This window comes from Sarcophilus harrisii, chromosome 1, assembly GCF_902635505.1.
Source record: "Sarcophilus harrisii chromosome 1, mSarHar1.11, whole genome shotgun sequence".
Taxonomy (NCBI): domain Eukaryota; kingdom Metazoa; phylum Chordata; class Mammalia; order Dasyuromorphia; family Dasyuridae; genus Sarcophilus; species Sarcophilus harrisii.
In genome coordinates, this window is record NC_045426.1 from 707,937,178 (window position 1) to 707,958,094 (window position 20,917).

Sequence of the window (20,917 nt, forward strand, 5' to 3'; positions counted from 1 at the left end):
AGAGTTCTTTCTCTGGGCATAGTTGGTTCAGTTCATTACTGCTCCATTGGAAATGATTTGGTTGATCTCGTTGCTGAGGATGGCCTGGTCCATCAGAACTGGTCATCATGTCGTATTGTTGTTGAAGTATAGAATGATCTCCTGGTCCTGCTCATTTCACTCAGCATCAGTTCGTGTAAGTCTCTCCAGGCCTTTCTGAAGTCTTCCTGCTGGTCATTTCTTACAGAACAATAATACTCCATAACGTTCATATACCACAATTTAACCATTCTCCAATTGATGGGCATCCATTCATTTTCCAGTTTACAAACAGGGCTGCCACAAACATTTTGGCACATACAGGTCCCTTTTCCTTCTTTAGTATCTCTTTGGGGTATAAGCCCAGTAATAGCACTGCCGGGTCAAAGGGTATGCAGAGTTTGATAACTTTTGGGGCATAATTATTGATGTCCAATTCCAAGAGAAATGAGGTCACTTAAACATGAGGGCTGCACATTGACGTTAACATTATCTGGAGTCGACTATATTTTTATTTTGTTAAAAGATATCCCAGTATCATTTCATCCGGTTCGGGCAGCCTGCAGGTGACCTAGAGAGCACAAGTTCCTGTGCTGGAGAGAGCTGAAAGGTGGAGATTGCAGAAGATGTCTGGGCTCCCGTTTTTGTTGGTCACGTGACCCAAGGAAAAGCCATTCTTAAAGACTATATTAAGGAAACATCATCTCTGGTTAGAAATCTGTCACCTCTTCTTTTTATGTCATGGTCCAGAAGTCCAAGACACATTCTCAAGACCTCATCACCTTAGCCTCTGCTGTTCTCCTTTGCCTTTTATTGGCCAGTGAGGAGGTGTCAGCCTTGCCCCTGGGTCCAAGGTGCCTTGCCTGAGGCCTTGTCAGCTTTTGCAGCCGTTTTAGCATCTGTGCCCAGGTGAGCCACCGGAAATGGACGGGCGTCCCTTGAGTCTTTGCTTCTTCAATGTCTTGGACACAAGAAGAGACAAAAAAAAAGCAGGCCCTCCCTTGTGACCAAGTGGCCAGAGAGCTCCCCAGGGCCCCAGAAACGGGTGTCCCTGACCACCAGGCCTCCTGCTGCTCTTCCCTAAGCTGTGATGACTCTGCAGCTGCAGCTCAAAGGCCAGAGCCAGTGGCCTTTTCTTACTTCCCATCCCATCCTCTTTGTGATGCTCTCATCCTCCTCCTCCCTCTGTGAAACTTGGCTCTGTCTAGGTTCTGTGATCATTTCCTGGAAGAACCTCTTTGCCTCTGTCTCTGACTGTGTCCCTCTTCCCCTTCTTCATCCTTTCCTCCCTGTCTCTGTCTCTTCCCTCCCTTTTACCCCTCCCTTTGTCCCTGTCTCTTCCCCCTCCTTTCTCTGTCCCTCTCAGTCTTTGTCTCTCTCTGTGTGTGTCTCTCTGCACCCCATTCCCTGTCCCTCCTTGTGTGTATGTGTCTATGTGTCTCCCCCTTCCCTCTCTCCCCCCCCAGTCCTCTCTCCCTCTGTCTCTGTCTCACCCCCCTGCCTGTCTCACCCGTTTCTTCTCCCTTTCCAGCAGCTCCCACCAGCGTGGTTATCGTCTCTACAATTTGACGCCCAGACCTACATACTCACTCTTGATCAGTATTTTCACTGCAGTTCAGCTCGACTCCCTGAGGACATCTCCCCGGGATGCCCCATGCGCGTCACCTTCCCTCCCCTCCCACAGCCATCCCCTCAGCAGAAGCTTCCCGTGCCCTCAACAGAGCCACAGAACCGGCTTCCTCGGCCCTCTCCCTGCCTGCAGCCGGCCCTGCTCTCCCCTGTCACGGAGCTGCTAGGGGTTGTCCCCACTGTCCCAGAGCAGCTCTATGGTTTTTCTGATTTGTTTCTCTTTGTCACAAGGAATGCTTGGTGGGTAGGGGTAGGAAGGAGGCCTCAGAAAGGAAAATGATGCGGGAAAAAAGAATGGAAAAATTATTAGAGAACCAGCTTCCTGCCCATGTCCCGCCCTGCTCAAAATGAAAGGCTCAGAGCAGCCGGAGAGCATCGCCCCCTTGTCTAGTCGCCTCTGCATTCCGGCCAGAGGGACTGCCAGCTGTCCCCCAAACTCCACCCTGTGCCAGCCCTGTGCCAGCCGTGGGGCTAAGAATAATCGCACTGCTTTCCAAGGGTCTCATTTGAGCCTCAGAACAGTCCTGAGAGGTAAGTGCTGCCATCCCCATTTTGCAGATGAAAAAACTGAGTTCAAAAGAGCCCATGCCAGAGTCACACTGCCTGAGAACTGGAGCTCCGGCCTTCTTGACTCCAGCCCCAGCGCTCTCTCCCGGCCCCACAGGCTGCCTACTGTTCATGGAGTTTATTTGGTCGCTGTAAGGGACCCGCCGATGATCCAGGGAAAGACTTTTATTCACAGTCTTACTGTGGGGAAGTAGGCCCGCCCCAGCTGGGCCAAAATGTGACTTTTTCTACCCTGTCCCCAAACGCAAGCCTTCCCGGTGCCCCAATGGCTGGGTTCTACAGAGGTTCCAGCCTATCCAGCACCCCTATCCCCGAGAGTGAGCCCCCACCCCTCATTGCAGCATCTGTTCCCCACATTTCAGAGACCCAACCCTTCTTTCACCCTTATTCTGCTGTATATACACCCCTTTTGCATCTGACAGCATGTTTCCATTCTAATTCATGGCTTCCTCTATAAGTTTCATTTCCTTTCTTCCGGGTCAGCCTAAGCTTTAGCTTCCCGTTTCATTTCTCCAATTTAAGTTTCATTTCTCTGATTTTTTTTTTAACGTCACTTTGTAGAAATGTGCCAGTTCTTGCAGTCTGTGATTAGTAAACATCACGTGCCAGGCCCTCTCCTGGGCGCAGGAGATACAAGGAATCAGATAATCCTGATAATAATTTATGTCCTAAAGGAAGAGGCGAGAAGAACATCTGAAAATCGGCATAAGCAGGCGCTTAGTGTGTCTGCGTGTGGTGCATATGTGCACGTATGCACAGTGGCTTGGGAGGGAGCGAGCTCATCATCGGGCAGGGGAGGATCGGGGCTCTCCCACAGAAGATGGCACCTCAGCATCATCTTCAAGGAAGCGTGGGGTGGTCTTCTTCAAGTTACAGGTAAGGAGACCGAGGTCCTGGGAGAGCTTGGGTAATTGCCCCAAAGTCACGTGACATACGGACCCCACTGTCCCCCCATCTATATGTATAATTCAGCCCCCAGTACAGGGACCTTCTGAAGAACAGGGACTCATTGGTCTCGAACCCTCCAGTACCTCAAACAAGACAATGATTAGTCAATTGGAGAATTGGATTATGGGATTGGTTCATATTCTCCCAGGGTTCTGCCCCAAGAAAGATGAGAAATAATGGGATAATCCTAGATACCCTTCACCCAGCATATTCCAGGTATTTGATTTCCACAAGACAAGAGCCAGGAAAAGCTGGGACGCCCTTCTTGTAACATGGACTGTCTGAGTGACCAGGAATAACCTGAGTGTTCTAGCGGGCTAAGACCTTTTGGGGGTCACAGACCCCTTTGTTGGTCTGGGAACGTCTTAGTTAGCAGGTTGTCTTAGTAACAGAAGGATTTCAGAGGATAGTGAAAAAATAGAAGTGTAATTTTTTACTCTTAAGATTATATTTGTAGAAAAAGTGGCTACGTACACCTGAGGTATCCTCCCCCCAGACTTCCCCATCCCCTAGAAATCCCAGTTTCTCCTTTAGGCCCCAATGCTCACAGCAATCCTGCTGGACAGGAAAGGAAGCTGAAGCAGCAGTCCCTCGGGACTCTGGGCCACTCCAAGGATCACGGAAAGACAGGGCTGCACTACTTAAGAACATGCCAGATGGTGGCTTTGGGTAAGGAAGAGCAAATATAAAAGGAAAAAGGAGTGGGCTGGTGTCAGGGTCTGAGCCTGGGAGAGCCCAGTGCTACCCTAGAAGCCCCCCTCCAGGGTTGGAAGTGAGTTACAACAAGGGATGAGATGCAGTTCCAGACCAGACTAGAGAGAACCCATGCAGGGAGAAGCACAGAATATTTTTTTATTAAAGCTGCTTATTTTCAAAAACAGGCATGGAGAATTTTCAACATTCACCCCTGCAAAGCCTTGTGTTCCAAATTTTTCCTTCCCTTGCCCCCCACTTCAAGTGATCCAATATATGTCAAGCATGTACATGTTTGACATGTACAATTCCTCTATACATATTTCCACAGTTATCATGCTGCACAAAAAGAAATCAGATCAAAAAAGGGGGAAATGAGAAAGAAAATAAAATGCAAACAATCAAAAGAGGATGTTACGCTGTGATCCATATTCAGCTCCCACAATCCTCTCTGGGTGCAGATGGATCTCTCCATCGCAATTCTATTGGAACTGGCCTGAATTATCTCATTATTGGAAAAAGCCGCGTCCGTCAGAATTGATCATCGTATAATCTTCTTGCTGCCATGTACAGTGATCTTCTGGTCCTGCTCCTTTCCCTCAGGATCAGTTCCTGTAAGTCTCCCCAGGCCTCTCTGAAATCCTCCTGCTGGTCTTTTCTTACAGAACAATCATAACCCACAAGTTATTCAGCCATTCTCCAACTGATGGGCATCCATTCAGTTTCCAGGTCCTTGCCTCTACACAAAGGGCCGCCACGAACATTTTTGCACACGGGGGTCCCTTTCCCTCCCCCTGATCTCTTGGGGGCACAAGCAGCTTGGAATATTTGGAAGACAAATTCAGACCGTGAATAATTCCCACAACAAAAATCGAAAGTTTGTAAAAAGAGGATGTTACTGACAAGCTCTGAAGAATGGATTTTGGGACAGAATGGAGAAGAGGCAGTAGGTCTTTTCTGCTTCCTTTCAAGAGGGATCGAGAGGGATACTTGGCAGACTGGACCAACAGTGGAGTAGGAAGAAAGAAACCTTGGTAGACTACAGATTCATCTGAGAACTGGGGATGTCAGGGCTGGGAGGGAGCTTAGAACAGGGGGTGTCAGGGCTGGAAAGATACGGTATATTTAATGAATGAGCTAGATCATAGAATGACAGAATTCACAGAACATTTCTCAGGACTCTGTGCTTAACCCGGAGAGTAGGATTGAAGCAGTCCTCGGGAAGCTTGACCTCTTCTGAGATAGAGGAAGACAGAATGCTGGAACCCAAAGGGCCCCGGGATGCACTTCTTTCTTTCCTCCCAGCTAAGTTAATCCAGCCTTGGAGTATGCCTCCCTTCACTCTATTCAGAAGTAAGTGAAGAAGCCAACAAACATGTCCTCAGCACTGCCATGTGGCTGGAGATACAGAGTCCAAAAAAGAGAAGTCCCCGTCCTGAAGGAGATGGAAACTTACCACACCTAGGAGGAGGCTGGAAAGAGAGGGACATTTTCGGGGTCCCGGCTCAGGACCATTTTTTTTAGCACAGCAGCCTGATCTTTAATGTGTCTCACAAAGGTCGGTCACTATAATCAATCCTTTTTTAAGCAGAAAATATGTCGTTAGGCACAGGTTTCTCAGTTCCTTATGAATTTTCTAAACTTCCAAGTGCCTCTGAGGGACCTTGCCGCCGGGGCATCCTCCTGTCACCTCAAGAATTGCAGCCTTTCTCTGGGGCTCCAAACCAGACAAATTCCTGGATCCGAGAACAAGGATCTCTCAGCTCGACTTTGGGCAGCATTCACCTCAGCATTCGGCTACACAAACTATCTGCGGGACGTTTTCTTCTTCCTCCGGCTCATTTCTCCAGAAACCACGGAACTCCAGGTTAAATGATGCTTGTTTTATTCCTTCCACGGCACCCTCCACCTCTTCCTATCCGCCATTACAAGTTATTTCCTTTTTTTTCCCTGAGGGAATTGGGGTTAAGTGACTGGCCCAGGATCAGATGTTGTGTCTGAGGGTAGATTCGAACTCGGGTCCTCCTGACTTCGGGGCCGGGGCTCTCCACTGCGCCACCTCGCGGCCGGGTTATTTACCAATTTTGCACCATCGGGATCACCCGGCAGAAGAATGAAATGACGCCTCTTTCCGGTTTTACGTAAAGCTCCCACGGCTGCGTTGCAAGGCAACATCTTCGAGGCATGAGCAGCTGCTCAGCTGACTGAGAATCTGGCCGGACCCAGAGGCTTTCCGGGCTGTGTTTGACTTGGGCCCCGAAGCCCCGCCGGTCCCTCTCTCTGCCATTTCCCACAGACCGGCGCGAGGGCCTGTCGGGCTGAGGAAGCCGGCCCTGAGCCGCCGGGAGACTGGGGGAAAGGCGCGCACGTAGGGCCTGATCGGAGCTCGTGTCCGGGAGCCGGGCTGCGGGGCGCTCTCCCCGGTGGCCGAGGGACCCGGAGGCGCCCTTTGCGGTACCTCTGGTCGGGAAGCCGCGTCGGGCGGCGAGAGGAGGGAGGATGCTCGCGGAGCCAGAGCAGCAGCTCAGGGAGACTCCGGCCTGGGCGCGCTGGGGATCCCGTTCCCTTGGAGATGAGACGGGGGTGTCGATGGCCTTTCCGCCCTCCGTAAAACGAGGCGTTTCGGGGAGTCCGGACTCTCTCCTCCGGGCGGAGGGAGGCGGAAGCCGGGACTGAGCGGGGCCTCCCGAGGCTGAGGAGGATCAGCCGGGCTGAGTGGAGCTGGAGCTGCAGGTGCCCCGGGCCCTTTGCGAACTTCCCCTCCCAGAGGAGCTAACGTTCTTCCGGGAGCCGCTCCCCCAGACCAGGGGCTGAGTCGCCCCCCCAACAATCCCCCTCTAAAGGACAGGGAAGGAGGGAGTGCGCGGCGGTCCGGCAGCGCCGGGCCCTTATTTCGGGCAGTCAGCGGGGGCTCGGGCCCCAGAGCGCGGCCGTTCCTCGGGGCTCACCTGGCAAGTTTCCCGTTAGAGCGGATTAGCGGAGCCGGGGAGCCGGGCTCCCGGTCAGACCGAGGGAAGGGGCGGGCGGACCTGGGGGAGACCCTCCCCGCCGCCGCCTCGGGCCCGAGCGCCCACGCGCTCCCCGAGCTTGGCTCGGTGGTTGCCGGGAAACCCTGCCGGAGCTTCCGCGGCGTTCCGCCGTTGCTAGGAGACGAGACGACGCCTTCCCGAGCGAGCCGGCGCTTCCCCGGCCAGGCAGCGCACCGGAGGGGGGCGGTAAGGTCGCACTGCGGGGGCGGGGGGGGGGGGGGGGGGGGGGGGGGGGGGGGGGGGGGGGGGGGGGGGTCGGCAGGGCCAGGAGCGAGGGCCCAGAGCTCTGCAGCTGAGGAAGCGTGTCCAGTCCCTCCCCGCTCTGAGACTTAGTTTCCCCCTCGGAAAATGGAAGTGGGGGGACAGTGGGGACTGAAGACCCTCCCAACTCCGACCTCCCGGCCGGGAATGTCTCTGCCGTCCCGCGGGACCGCCGGTGAAGGAAACTTGTGCAGGGTCCGAGACCGCGGGCCCTGTCCCAGGTCCTGGCGCGTGCTGGCCCCGGGCTCATCCCCAGGGGTGGACCCCTCCCCCTTCCGGAGCTCCCCAAGCCGGTGCCCGGCGGAGGACGGGGGCTGCTGTGGACCTACTGTGTGCTTCCCGGGGCAGGCCCTCCCGGCCCGTCCTACTGGCTGGGAAAGGGGGCAAGGACCCTAGTGATGAGCAGGGATTCTTCCGCCTTTGCCATTTGCAACCCTTTTGGAAGGAGAAGTTTCTACTAGATCCGGGGCAAATCGGCACATGATAGGTCTGCAAACCAAAGTCAGAATGAACCGTCCGTTTATTTTCCAACGTCTCTGGGGTGAGGAAGGGCTAAACTTTTGTTTCAGACAAAAGCCAACGTGCCCAGTCCTTGGCAGGGTCTTGGGGGTTGCAGGCGAGAGAACATCTTCCACGGTTTCCTTTTTTCTTGTATTTGTTGTTGTTTTTTCCGCTTTGCTAGAAAAACTTCCCGGCTGTGACTGACGGGAAATTCGGGCTTAAGTGACTTGCCCAGGGTCACACAGCCGGGACGTGTTAAGTGTCTGAGGCCACGTTTGAACCTGGGTCCTCCTGACTTCAGGGCCGGTGCTCTGTCCACCGCGCTCCCAGCGGCCCCTTCGACGTTTTTCAAAGTTGACACTTTGATATTTCCCGGCCCCCCATTCGGCCATAGAGCCCCCCCGTGGGGTCACACCCACATTTTAAGCACCGTGAAGTGTGGGCTTGGCCCTCGGACCGTCACCCCCGGGTCGGGTACCAGTGGGCGCCTTCTCAGTGTTCTCCGGTGCCTAGAACAAGGGGCACCCAAAGCTCAGGGACAATCACGGTCCTTCTGCAGTCTCTCCACTGGGGAGGGACTCTGTGCTAGGAGATCCTGGGGGGGGGGTCAACTAAAGGGGGCGGGCCCCGAGACTGGCCACGGGCACCCCAGCCCCTTGGGCCAAATACACGGGCCATAGGACTGAGGGAGCTGAGCTGGGAGGGGCCTGAGAACAGGGGGTGTCAAGGCTGGGGGAGGGGCCTGAGAACAGGGGGTGTCAGGGCTGGGGAGGGGCCTGAGAACAGGGGTGCCGGGCTGGGGGGCCTGAGAACAGGGTTGTCTGGGTCTGGGGGGCCTGAGAACGGGGGTGCTGGTCTGGGGGCCTGAGACAGGGGTGTCAGGTCTGGGGGGGGCCTGAGAACAGGGGGTGTCAGGTCTGGGGGGGGCCTGAGAACAGGGGGTGTCAGGGCTGGGGAGGGGCCTGAGAACAGGGGGTGTCGGGGCTGGGAGGGGCCTGAGAACAGGGGGTGTCAGGGCTGGGGGATGCGGCCCACAGGGGCGGGACCTGGCCTGCAGGACCGGGAGCCCGAGTTCCCTTCCAGGCTGGGAGGCTGCCGGGCTGGGCTAGAACAGCTGCAGAGCCCCCAGTTCCCTCGCCCAGTCTCTGGGTTCCGGGCTCTGGGCTAAGCTGGGCAGATACAAATTCAGAGCGCGCCCTGGGGGAGCTACCAGTCTGATGGGGGACACAAGACACACAGGAAGCTGGGGGGGGGGCGAGAGTTCCCAAGTCCAGCCCTGGAGGGCTGGGGGCGGGGCTGTGCCGAACCCCCTTCTCTGACAGAGCCCCGGCCCGCCCTTGGGTCCCAGCCCCCAAAGCGGAGAAGCTGCCGGGAGAGGTGACACCCCCCCGCCTCCCCCTCCACCCCCCCCCCCGTTCTCCCGCAGCCGCACCGAGGATGGAGCGCGGACCGTCCGGCCTCCAGGACGAGTATGTGTGGAGGCTGAGCCGGCTCCTGGGCCCGGGACCCCCCAGGGGAGGAGAGCCCCGCCCCCCCAGCTCGGACTCCATCCGCACCGAGGACTTCGCCGCCCACTTCCAGGAGGCCGCGGGGGAGGCGGAGCTGCGGGGGGGGCGGCAGGAAGGGGAGGGCCCCCGGAGCCCCGAGTCCCTGGGGGGCCACATCGCGCGGCTGAGCCGGGGCTCCCCCCTCAGCTCCTGGGGCCGCCTGCAGTCTCCCGGCTGGGACGGGCCCGCCGGGGGGGCCTGGGCCGGCCAGGCCCTCCCAGAGGCCCCCGGCCCCCGGCTGGGCCCCGTGGGGGGGCGCGCCCCGCCCCGCTTGGGGGGCCCCTTCCCAGAGAAGTGGGGAGCCGGAGGGGAGGCCGGAGCTGGGCCGGCAGGAAGCCAGAGCCGGGGCCGCCCCCCTCGGGCCCCCCTCTCCCCTGCTCCCCACCACGGAAGAGCCCCCTGGGACCCGGAGCCCCTGAAGCTCCCGCCGCACGGGCAGGCCCGGGAGGCCCCGGGCCGGAGGCAGCTGTCGCGGCCCCTGGCAGGTGAGGGGGCCCCTCGGCGGGCCTGAGGGGGACGGCGGGGCCGGCCCCGGGCACACGCTCCCCTTCCTGCCTCCTCAGGAACCCAGGACCCCAGGCTGCCTGGGAGCAGGTGGCCAGCGTCTCCCTGGGACCCGGAGCCCCCCCTCCCGTCCTGCCCGCCGGGATTCCGAGCTCCCGCCTCCCACCGAGAGAAGCCCAGGTGAGGCGGCCGCGGGGCCGGGGCCGGGGCCGCCTGGGAGGGGGCGGGGACTCCGAGCGGCTGCCCAGAGCCCTGTCTCTGTGTAGCCCTAGCCACCCCAAGGGGCTTAAAAAAGAGCAGGAGACCCCAGGGGAGCCCAAGCCCTGGAAGTGGAGCCAGAACCTGGAAAGGATGAAGGTGAGACCCTTCCCCAAAGCCCGGAGCGGGACCCCAAGGCGGAGCTCCGGGAGGGAGGGGCCTGACGGGGCCGGACTCCGGGAGCCCCCTCCCCCCTCACCACCCAACCCTAACCCTAACCCTCTCCTCCGGGTGAGGGCGGGAAGGGGCCATCGCACAGCCTCGGGTGGGCAGGGAGGGCACGGCACGTAGAACCGGGGGGAGGGGGGACAGGGCCGGCCTCAGGCGCTTTCTGGCCGCATCATCCCGGTCTGCCTCAGTCTACCCATCTGTAAAAGGGGGAGAATAATGGCACGTCCCCCGTGTCGTGAGGACGCCGGGTAAAGGCGCCCGGCCCCACGAGCGGGCTCTTGCTCCTGTTCATCCCCTCCCCGAGCAGCGCTTGTGGCCCCGGGGAGCAGTGGGGAGTCGCAGACGCCCTGAGCAGCAAAGGGGGGACCCTGGGTGTCTCCTCAGGACGGCGGCCCTGGGCTCGCAGCGAGGGGGGCCCACGCCGGACGCCGGGCAGATTCCGGAAGGAGCGGCGCACGCCAGCAGCCGAGCCCTGAGACCCCTGGCAGCGGGGAGGCCCCCGGGCCCGGGTGAGCGGCCGTCGGGGCCCGGGCTCCGCAGTGGGGGCGGGGAGGCGAGCCCTGCCTCCGTCTGACCCCCCGGGGAAGGGCGCGCCCCCCCCCCCAGCTCCCAGGACGGGGAAGGTGACCCCCCCCTCTGCTCCCCAGGAGTCCTGGGACCGAGCTGGAGCTGCTCGGGGCGCTGATCGGGGCCGCCCGCCGCCGCCTCTGGGCCGTGGATCGGCAAGCCGAGAGCCTGCAGGAGGCCGTCCGGGAGCTGCAAAGGGTCAGGGGGCGGGGACCCCGGGGCCGGGCGGGAGCAGGAGGAGGGGCCGGGGCCGCAGCCACAGAGGCGCTGCCGCCGGGCGCGGGAGCCCCCCTCCTCGCCTCAGTTTCCCCATCTGCGAGATGGGCCCCCGAAGGCTCCACAAGGCCCCTCCTGGGATCCCCGAGGACCTGAAGGGGGCGGGAGCGGATCCCACAATCCTCCAGGGAAGGCCTGACAGCCCGGGCCGGAGCCAGGGGGAATCCTGCTCATGCGCGGCTAAGTGGGCGGGGCTCACGGGAGGCAACGCACCGCTCTCCCCCATGCCCTCGCAGCTGGCGCCCCCGCCCGGCGGCCGCCAGGACCCAGCATCCCCCGCGGCAGGCCAGACTCTCGAGGGCCTCGGAGGAGCAGGTGAGAGGTGGACGTGGCGCCCCCTGCCCTTTGCGGGGGGCACTGCCGGGTCAGAAACAGGCCTGGGGAGGGGGCAGGTCCCCAAGCTCTTCACACGGGAACCTCGGTTTGCTGCTCCGTAAAATGGGGGTGCGGAGACCTCATACGGCTTGGAAAGAAACCCCAGCTTGGGGCTTGGCCTAAGGGGCCTGGGCGTCTTCTCCTTTTCAGAGGAGGAGCCCGGAGGCCAGAGAAAGAGACCCGCCGGACAGAGGCCGGAGCCACTCTCCGACCGGCCCCGGGCCCCGAGCAGCGGGCGGCGGGACTGAGCGGCCACAGCCCGGGGAAGCCCCCTCCTCCTCCCCGCGGGGACGGGGGCGGGGCTGAACCTCCACAGCCCGGGACGCCCCCCCCCCCTCGCGCCCTTCCCTCCCCCCCTCGCGCCCTTCCCTCCCCCCCTCGCGCCCTTCCCTCCCCCCGTGGGGCCCTGCACGCCCCTCCTCCTCCCAACGACGCCCCTCCTCCTCCCCGCGGAGACGGGGGCGGGGCTGAGGAAGGGCCCACCTCCCCACCGCGCGGGTCTCCAGGGCCCTCTGGGGAGAGCAGCCCCTTCACCGTCCTTAACAAGGACCCCGGGCAGAGACCTCTGGGACGGAGCCCAAGGGCCGGCCCTGGGGACGCCAACGCCGGAAGAGGCCCGAGCCTCCCGTCCACAAGAGGGCATCCCGCCGCTGTTTGAAGTCCCCGACGGCGGGGAGCTCATTACCTCCCCGCTTTGGTGGCCCAAATCTTTGCAGCTCCCCCTGACTCCCTCCCACCCAGGGGTCCTGCTTCTGCCTTCAGGGCTCAGGCAGGACGGAACTCCTCCCCCCTTGCCACGGTTAGCCTTAAATGCTGGGAGACGGCTCTCCTGGCTCCCCACTCTTCGGACCCCCATCTCTGAGTCTCCAACCCTCCCTTTCCGGCCTCCGTTAGAGGCTCCTCGGCTGATCGACGCTCTCCTTAAGCCAAGCTGCCCGGATGTGCGGTCCGACCAGGAGAGAGATTCGCATCCCCTCCTCCCGAGCCTGGGGCCTCCTCAGGGCTGGGGCTGCCTCGTCACCGTGGGGATCCGGCTGAAGCTTGCGGCCTTCCAAGACCCCCAGATCTTTTTCTTGCACAATGCAGCAGCGTTTTCAGACCGGCCACTGAGAGGATGGAGCCCGGGGCCCCTATCCAGGTTCTGGCCCCTCCTCTGGTACCCGGGCCAGGCCACTCCCTCAGCCTTCATTTCTTCCTCTATCAAATGAAGAGTCTGGCCTCTGGCGGCCCTTCCGTTAAGTTCTGTTGCACCTTTCCACTGACAAGCACCCCCCATCCCCCCCCCCCCAGTAACAGAAAACAAAATCTTTGCCTGAAATGTCCAAGGCCTCCTTGGGGGCCGGCCTCCTGGCCCCCTGGGTGCCCCCTTGAAAAAGCTTTGTTTTTACTGCATTTCTCTTTGGGGAATCCCCCCCGCCCGGGGACCCCCGGAATGGGACCTAGGGTCTTCGGCCCTTCTGGCCCAGCGCCCTGGCTCCCCGACTGCCGCCCGAAAGCCCCACGGGGACAAGGAGGCCTCCGCTTTCCTCTGAGCCTTTGGGTGGAACAAGACGGGGCTGAGGGGCTGAAACCTGGGGGGGGGGGGCGAGAGACCCCCGGAGGAACCACTTGCAGGGGGAGGGAGGGACCACCCGGCCGGCTGCGCCCGGGGAGCAAACCCCCAAGCCCTCAGAGCACCTGGGACCCCCCAGAGCCCCCCGCCTCACACCCCCTTCCCCTTTCCCCACCCTTCCCTCCCACCCCTGACATCCCCTTGCCCCTTGGGCCCCCCCACCGCTGACATCCCTTGTTCCTTTGGGCCCTCCCCACCTTCATCCCTGTTCCCCAGGCCCCTCCCCCCCTGACCATCCCCTTGTTCCTTTGGGCCCCTCCCGCCCCTCTGACATCCCCTTGTTCCCTTTGGGGCCCCTCCCACCTCTGACATCCCCTTGTTCCCGGCCCCTCCCACCCTGACATCCCTGTTCTTGGTTCCTCCCCACCTTCCTGACATCCCCTGTTCTGGCCCTCCCCCTCTGGAATCCCCTTTTGGCCCCTTCCCCCTTGAATCCCTTTGTTCTTTATTCCTTCCCACCTTTCCCCGGCCCTTCCCCTGTCCCGGCCCCTCCCACCTTTCTGACATCCCTGTTTTGGCCCTTCCCACCTTCTTGAATCCCCTGTTTCAGGCCCTCCCCACCGGGGATAACCCCTTGTTCCTTTGGGTTCCCTTCCCACCACTTTGAACCCCCTTTCTTTCAGGCCTCTTCCCACCCAATTTATTTATTTAATTTATCCCACCATCCCTGCCTCCTTATTTTCCAAATTTGGCTCCTGTTCCCCTTTGGGGCAAAAATTAACCCGGAACCTAAAACTTTCTGGACCCATACTCCCCGCCTCCCCCACCTGGCTGGGGATTGTGTAGCTGAGGAGACAGCGAGGCTGTGGGGTTCGAAGTGGCCACAAGAGGGCACCCGAGGAGGCGCCCGGGGACCGCCGGCCCAGGAGACCCGGAGAGATTGGGGGGATTCTCCGCCTCCTCCCCTCCCCCCAAACAGGGCGGCCGAGCTGCGCCAATCGCCTCCAGAGGCTTCAGCCCCCCCTCGGGCCCCCCGGATCCTGAATGTCAGCCTGGAAGGACTCGGGACTAGAGCCCTCTGCAGGCCGACGATGCGGCCTTATGGGGGGGGAGGGAGGAGGGGGCTGTTTTTGGAGAGGTCTCTGGTTTTAGGGTAAGGAAGGAAGGCCGCCTGTGGGGCTCAGGAGGGGCCCCTGTTCCCTCAAATATTGCTTATACCCGTTCTAAGCTCCCAGCCCTGACACCCCCGTTCTAAGGCCCTCCCACCCTGATCTGTTTTCAGGTTCCCCCTTTAAGTCACATTGGTCCAAGCAGAGCCATGGGGCCCGGCCCAGGCCTTCCCCCCCAAGGCCTGCACCTTTGGTGGCAGCCGTCCCGGCAGGCAGCCCCCTCCCTCCAGCCCGTCCTCCCAGACGCCTCCGCGCTGCTGCAGCCTCCTGGGCCTCCCTCAGGTGTGCCCCCACATGGGGGGGGGGGGGCTGCCCGCCCCTCCCCCCGTTTCTCTCCGTGTCGGGCTGGGCCCAGGCTCAGGGGGGAACCAGGGAATGACGTCTCCTTTCGGGGGCTCTGTCGGTGGCCCCCGGAGTCCGCACAGCGAAGGGTGGGGGCAGGGCCAGGATTTCTGGGGGTGTCTCTGCATCTCCATCGGCTCACGCAGCGTCTCTGAGGGGGGGGGGGGGGGAGGGTCTCTGTCTCCGTCTCTCACAGTGACCGTGAGGTCTGGGCCCCCCCCCCCCCCCAGGGCGGAGAACCGGCAGCCTCTCTTCCTCCCCTCCTCCCCTCGCGCAGCCCAGCTCGGTCTCTGACAGGATTCTCTTTGGGGGTCCTTAGCCTCCCCTCCCCTGAACTCGGGCTCCTGGGGGGGGAGGGGGCCCAGCCCGGGTTAATGAGGTCGGACCGTCCCGGAAACAATGGGTCCCAGGCCCCTAATTAGCCCATTGTCTGAGCCCCCGCAGGGAGGGAGGGGGCAGGAAGGGAGGGGGCGGGGAGGGCGGGGCTGGGAAGGGAGGGGGCAGGGAGGGAGAGGCAGGGGGCTCTTCTGCTGAAGCCGCACAAAATCTCCGCCACATCTTCCTCCCTCCCTGTCCCCCCTCCCCCGCCCCGGTCCATCTCCCGGCCGCCATCTTGCCCGTTGCCAGGCTCACTGAGGCACGGAATGAGGTGGTGACAGGGGCAGCCCATTCTTCTCCATTTCTTTATCTTGGGAAAATAAACAGGCCCTTCCAGGAATTGTATCCTGAGAGACCGAGGCCCGGGCTGAGGCCTGGGCTCCAGCGGCCGCGGCGCCTGGCCCTCCTGGGAGACCGAGGCCCCTGAGGACTGGGCTCCAGTGCTGCCCGGGCCTGGCCCTCCTGGGAGACCGAGGCCCCTGAGGACTGGGCTCCAGCGGCCGCCCGGGCCTGGCCCTCCCAAGAAAGGCGCCTCTCCTAGACAAGTCAGGGGGGAGAGGGAGGCTGAAGCCGGAGGAGTCCCGGGATCTGGGGCTTGGGCAAGAGCTGCCGGGTCCCAGCCGGGCCCCAGCCGGGCCCCTTGGCATTTGGGACAGGGGGCTCAGGAGCTGCCCCGACCCCCAGCCACAGAGAATCCGGGTGACCGGGGCCATCTTGTGCCCTGGGAGGACCCGGGATGACCCTGTTCCTGGCCTCCAGCAGACTCCAGCGCCGGCGTTCAGGTCCTAACATGGGAGTCACCGGAGTCTGAGGTGGAACCGGGAGGGAACTCGGGGCACCTGAACCGGGAGCCCCAGGAAACACTGGCTGACACCCGAGTGCCGCAGGAGCCCCAGGACAGATGGCACCATTACTCCAGGGCATGGGCCAGTCCGGGAAACTTCTCCCAGCCCCACCTTCCTTAGCCTGAGCCACACACAGGACCACCGAGCGCCAGAGCTAGGGAGGACCTGCAACACCGAATATTAGATATAGGAACAAGCTTAGGATGTAGAACCTCAGAGCAGGACGGCCCTTAGAACCCGAAGGTTAGAGCGGGGAGCGGTTTTAGAACCTGAAAATCGGAACCTTGAACGGCAGGGTAGGAAGGACCTGGAACGCCGACTATTAGATACGGGGATGACTTTAAAATCTCCGGTGCCAGATCTCAAAGGAGCCTTGAATGTCAGAGCAGGAAGAACCTAGAACATTGAATATTAGATAAGGGAAAGACTTTAAGAACCCTGAGTGTCAGAACAAGGAGGCCTGGGACACAGAACATTGGCTATGGAAAGGGCCTGTAGAACCTCAGAGCAGGAAGGCCCCAAAGGGGAGAGCTGGGCCCCAGAACTGGCAAGGACACCTTGGACCAAAGCAAACACCCGGGGTCACAACCTGAAAGATGCGAAGGGGGAGACCATGCGGTCCAGCCCTTGGGCTTCAAAAGGGGAAACTGAGGTACAAGAAAGACTTGCCTCCGAGTTAAAATTAGAGCTGGCACCCAGACTCTGGTTCCCGAGCCAGGGCTTTCCCACACATTACCCAGCTTTTAAAGATGAGAAAGGGGCAGCCCCTGGCCTGTTTGCAGCCCACAGGAGAAAGGGGGGGGGGGCTCGGGGCTCTCTGGGTGGTCCTGGGAACTCACTGGGCCTCCTAAAGAACAGATGATTCCTGGGGTTCCCCCCATCCCGGGCCCTGCTTCCCATCAGCCCTCAGGAAAGGAGGCCAGACACCGCCGACCCTGACTGCCAGTACCAGGTGTGAAGGGCCTTTAAAATGAACAATTCCGGTCCCAGCAACGGCTGCTCTGGGGGGGCTGCTACCGCCCTGCCCCGGGCAGGAGTTAATTAAAGGGGCACTGGGGCCTGGGCCCTGCCCTTTCCTCGGCTGGCCCCCCCCCTCCCCTCTCCCTGAAGGCAGGGTCCGGGCAGGGCCAGGTGCTGAGGTGAGGACAGAAGGGAGGGGCCCGGGGCTGGGAGCAGGAAGGAGACCCCAGCTGGTCTGCCGCTCATTTTCCCAGAATCCATTTCACTTTGTTGTTCCCCCCCCCCCCCCAGGGGTTGTCTTCTGCCCCCTTTTTTTTATATTCCCATCTCTTAGCATGTACATAGCAGTTGCTCAATAAATAAGTAAAAGATTTCCTATTGGGATCATTAATTATTAGTAAATAAAATTATGGTTAAAATAGCAGTATGGTTAAATAAAAATATGGTTAAAACATAGCAGTTGCTCAATAAATAAGTAAAAGATTTCCTATTGGGATCATTAATTATTAGTAAATAAAATTATGGTTAAAATATTAAAATTAAAGTTAAAATTAAATTGTTTTTAGTTTGTTGGATTAATATTATATATTATCGAGGAATTTGTTGAAATATAAATATATATGTTCTAATTAAATAACATTAGCTTGAAGTAAATGATAAATCAGTTATTAAATAACTGAGCCTCAGTTTCTTCATCTGTTAAATGAGATTGGAGTCGATTTCTGCTCCTTCCTCCGCCCTTCCCCCTTTTAGATAAACTTCTGGGCCCCCGAGGGCTGAGACAGGAGGAAGGAGGCGACTTCCCCTAATTAGCGAGGACCTGCGAGGGTGGGGAGACTTCCTGGGATTCTCCTGAGCGGCCTCGAGCTCTGGCAGCCCCCACCGGACCTGAAGCGGCCCCTCCCCCTCGCCCTGCAAGCCGCCCCACGTCCAACATGCCTCATGGCCAGAGGCCGGGCCTTTTCTCCGGCTGTGCCTCCTGCCGGGAGCGCCCCCCTTTCCTCCCCATCCCTCTCTCTTGGCTTCCCCCTCACCACCCTCGGCGCCCCTTCCTTCAGCCAGAGCCTTCCCGGGGCGTCTCCAGCCTCCGAGAGCACTGTGGGTAATCCGCTTCGGACACGAATGTCGGGGGTCCTCTGGGGAGCAGCAGCCATTTGGGGGCCTTTTTCCGTGTTCCCCAGAGCGAGGCCCGGGGCCCAGAACACAGCAGGCGTCTAATAAATGCTCGCTGACCAGCTCAGGGACACCCGGGCAGGAAGGGCCCCAAGCAGCTCCCCCAGCCTCAGCTCCAGGCCAGACCCGGGAGTCGCTAGTGGGGGCAAGTCAGGCTCCCGAAGTCCCTGCCAAGGGAGGGCCCAGAGCATCCCCCTCTTGCCCCGTAAATAACAGCAAAGAGGGGACTCGGGCCAGGGCAGCGCGTTCTGTGTTAGGTGCAGAGACGTGTGGCCTCGGCAGTAACTATCTTATGCGTCTATGTCGCGCTTATAACATCGTAAATATCCCATGGAGCCGGTGCGGGGGACGGGCTATAATATGTGGCACAGAAATGTAGCGAATCTGACAAATACGGCAACTGTGTGTTGTACAACAACATACCCTGGGACAGAGTAAATGTGCAATGACGTTCTCTATATGCTGCGTATCTGCCACGTGCGTATAGTGTGTGATACAATGTAAACACAGTATCTATTTTATGCTCCGCGTGGGCTCCGGTGCATGTAATGTATGAACACGCCCAATGTTCTCCAGATTCTCCGCTTGTGCCGCAGGCGCGCGACGAGTAATGGAACCGAGCAAACACACCCCGGCCCCGGAGAGAGACAAGTGCATTCTGGAAGAACATGGAAGTTTCCTGTAAAAGGGGGGGGGGGGTCGGAGGGGGCGCTGTCCCCTTGGAAGCTCCCCGGTCTCCGTCCCCCATCCCGGCGGCCTCAGGGAACAGCCGCGGCCGTCACCGTCCCCCCCCCCCCTCCCGCCACTGACAGGCTCGGTATGTGTGGTATGAAGGGGCTGGAGGGAGGGGAGGCCTGGGGGGGATGGGCCCGGACCCCCAGCAGAGCCCGCCCCCGGATTCTGTCACCTCGCGTTCAGCTTAAGGTGGAAACTGAGGCAGCTCAGGTCGGGCCCGGCCTTCCCGGACCCAGAGCCCAGCCCGGGACACCCCAGGCCCGGAGCTGCGAGATCCCGCGGGAGTCGTACAAAGCCCCCGGGTTTTACAGAGGAGGAGACTGAGACCCGCAGGGCGCTGGGCCGGGTCTCGCGGCCGGGGGGCAGACGGGGCCCCCGAACACGGCCCGCACTGCTAGGGGCAAAGGCGGCAGAGGCCCCGGCGGGGCAGGCGAGGACGCAGCCCCCGACACCGCTACAAGAGGCCCCGTCTCTCCGGCTCTCCCCGTCTCTGGCTCTGTGTCTGTCTCTCCCTGTCTCGGTGTCTCTCCCTCGGTCTCTCTGTGTCTGTCTCTGTCTCTGTGTCTCTGTCTCTGTCTCTGTCTCTCCCCTGTCTCTGTCTCTGATCTCTCTCCCCACACACACATTCCCGGAGGAGGAATTTCCCCCTTTAGAAACAGTCCAGCAGGGCCAGGCTCCCCCTCCCCTCCCAGACCGACTGAACACCAGGCCTGCCCCCCCCCATCTCCTCAGTTTTTCTCGGGGACTGAGGGCCGGGCAGGCACTGGGCGGCCGAGGGAGGAGGGACCGCCTCCCCCCCCCCACATCTGGTCCATCAGCGGGGATCGGTCTTGGGGCTTCTTAGGCGACTACCGAGGAGGAGCGCGCCCGGCCCGGGGTGGGGGTGGGGGGTCCCGTCTGGCTTCTCCCCTGCCCGCTCCCCACCCCCAGACTCTGCCCCGCGCCTCCCTCCCCTTCCAGGCCCCCTCCCCCCCACCCCCCATCATCCCGGAGCCGAGACATTGCCCAGACCCGAGACAAAGCGAGTCCTGGACGGAGTCCCAGGACCGGGACGGGCTCGGGGGGGGGGGGCGCGGGGAGGGAGGGGCTGACCTGGAAACTGGGGAGGAGGCCGGGACGGCCGAAGAAACGGAAAGGACGGGCATCCCGCTCATCCCTTCCCTGTACAAAGGTGGAAACTGAGGCCCGTCTCAGGCGGCGCCCGGGGCTCCCGAGCCCCAAGCTCTCGCCCCTCCCCCGTCTGGCCAGAGCTCTACCTCTCCTCCCCCTGTCTTCGTAGCTCAAGGCCTCCCCTCCCCCTCCTGCAGGCGCCAGACCTTGGACCAGTCAACTCAGGCTGAGGGGAGACCATGGTCTGAGCTCAGAGGAGACCGTGTGTCCTCCCCAAGCAGCGGGGAGCGGACGCGGGAGGGCTCCCCGACTCCCTCTGAGCCCCGGCTTCTCCAGGAAGCCTCCCCCGCCCCTCCCCCCGTTAATAACCCCCTATTTGTCCTCCTGAGGCTCCGGACACGTGTGCTCCCTCCCAGTCTCCCCTTCAGATGGTGGCTCCTTGAGGTCGGTGCTCTCGGTCCCTTAGCGGACTGCCAGGTATACAGCAGGTGCTTAATAAAGGTTGGTTGCTTATTTCTCGACAAAGAGCTGGGAAGACCTTGGAACAGGGAATGCTGGGAGGGAGCCTCAGCCCCTGGCTGAGAAGTGGATGCTGACGGGTTGTCCGCCTCTTCTCCCTGCCTTGGCTTCTAGGGGGCCCCAACTGCCCCCCCCCTTTGCTAGGGGCAGCGAGTGGTAGGCCCCAGGGCCCTGGCTGGGGAGGAGGAGGAGGCCGGCCCTGGCCCAGTCCGGCAAACTCTCTCCACTGTAGGGGGAGCCCTGGGGGGCCTGGCCACCTCCGGGAGCCCGGCCCCTCCCTCTCAGGCCCCGGCCCCAACCTGGGCCCTTGCAGGTGCCCTCCCTCCCAGCCCCCGCCCCCAGCTGGCCCCGGGAGCCACCAGATGTGGCCAGAGAGAAGCCAGATGTTCACAGGCAGCAGTGAAATCCAGCAGGAGGCAAAACGGCCACTTGGGCCAGATGTGCACCTCTGGAACGGAGCCGCCTCCTCCCGGACCCCCCCCTCCGGCCGCTGCCCCCAGCCCTGGGTCCTCTCTCAGCCCTGGAGCCCGGGGGAGGAGCTTCTAGGCCCCAATCCACAAGCCGGACCCGCTGCATGGCCTTGCACCAGTCCCTTCCTCTGAGTCTCCCGTCCAAGCTGGGGGCGGCTCAGCTATCGCACTGGGGCCTCACAGAGCTTGGGGTGGGGGTTTCAACCCCGGGGCTGGAGACCCCGCTTCCAGAGCTCCAAAGCGGGCCCTGCACTGGGGGGGGGGGGGCGGCCCGTCCGAGCTGGACAATGGAAGTGGCCGAAAGGCCCAAAGGGCACTTA

At 61.1% G+C, this 20,917-nt stretch overlaps 1 protein-coding gene across 3 annotated transcripts; it reads left to right on the forward strand.

Annotated features, from left to right (window-relative positions):
- The first annotated feature begins 6,067 nt into the window (after positions 1 to 6,067).
- On the forward strand, positions 6,068 to 12,632 carry LOC116420861 (collagen alpha-1(I) chain-like). Of its 3 annotated transcripts, none has more exons than XM_031948931.1 (7): positions 6,068 to 7,070; positions 9,073 to 9,678; positions 9,757 to 9,877; positions 9,964 to 10,054; positions 10,511 to 10,635; positions 10,774 to 10,891; positions 11,206 to 11,587. In XM_031948931.1, exons 2-7 carry the CDS (start codon positions 9,084 to 9,086, stop codon positions 11,404 to 11,406), a joined length of 1,251 nt encoding a protein of 416 aa, XP_031804791.1. In that variant the 5' UTR covers positions 6,068 to 7,070; positions 9,073 to 9,083; the 3' UTR covers positions 11,407 to 11,587. The 3 variants fall into 3 exon arrangements, with proteins under 3 accessions (XP_031804791.1, XP_031804792.1, XP_031804790.1); XM_031948932.1 differs by lacking the exon at positions 6,068 to 7,070 and having other exon boundaries at positions 8,635 to 9,678; positions 11,206 to 11,284; positions 11,495 to 12,632; XM_031948930.1 differs by lacking the exon at positions 6,068 to 7,070 and having other exon boundaries at positions 8,635 to 9,678.
- Positions 12,633 to 20,917: the final 8,285 nt, after the last annotated feature.

Excerpts from the sequence above, each read along its gene's own strand:
- LOC116420861 (XM_031948931.1), top strand. The coding sequence starts at position 9,084 with ATGGAGCGCGGACCGTCCGGCCTCCAGGACGAGTATGTGTGGAGGCTG. Across the intron at positions 9,878-9,963 it reads TCCCACCGAGAGAAGCCCAG|CCCTAGCCACCCCAAGGGGC; the intron begins GTGAGGCGGCCG and ends GTCTCTGTGTAG. Across the intron at positions 10,892-11,205 it reads CCGTCCGGGAGCTGCAAAGG|CTGGCGCCCCCGCCCGGCGG; the intron begins GTCAGGGGGCGG and ends ATGCCCTCGCAG.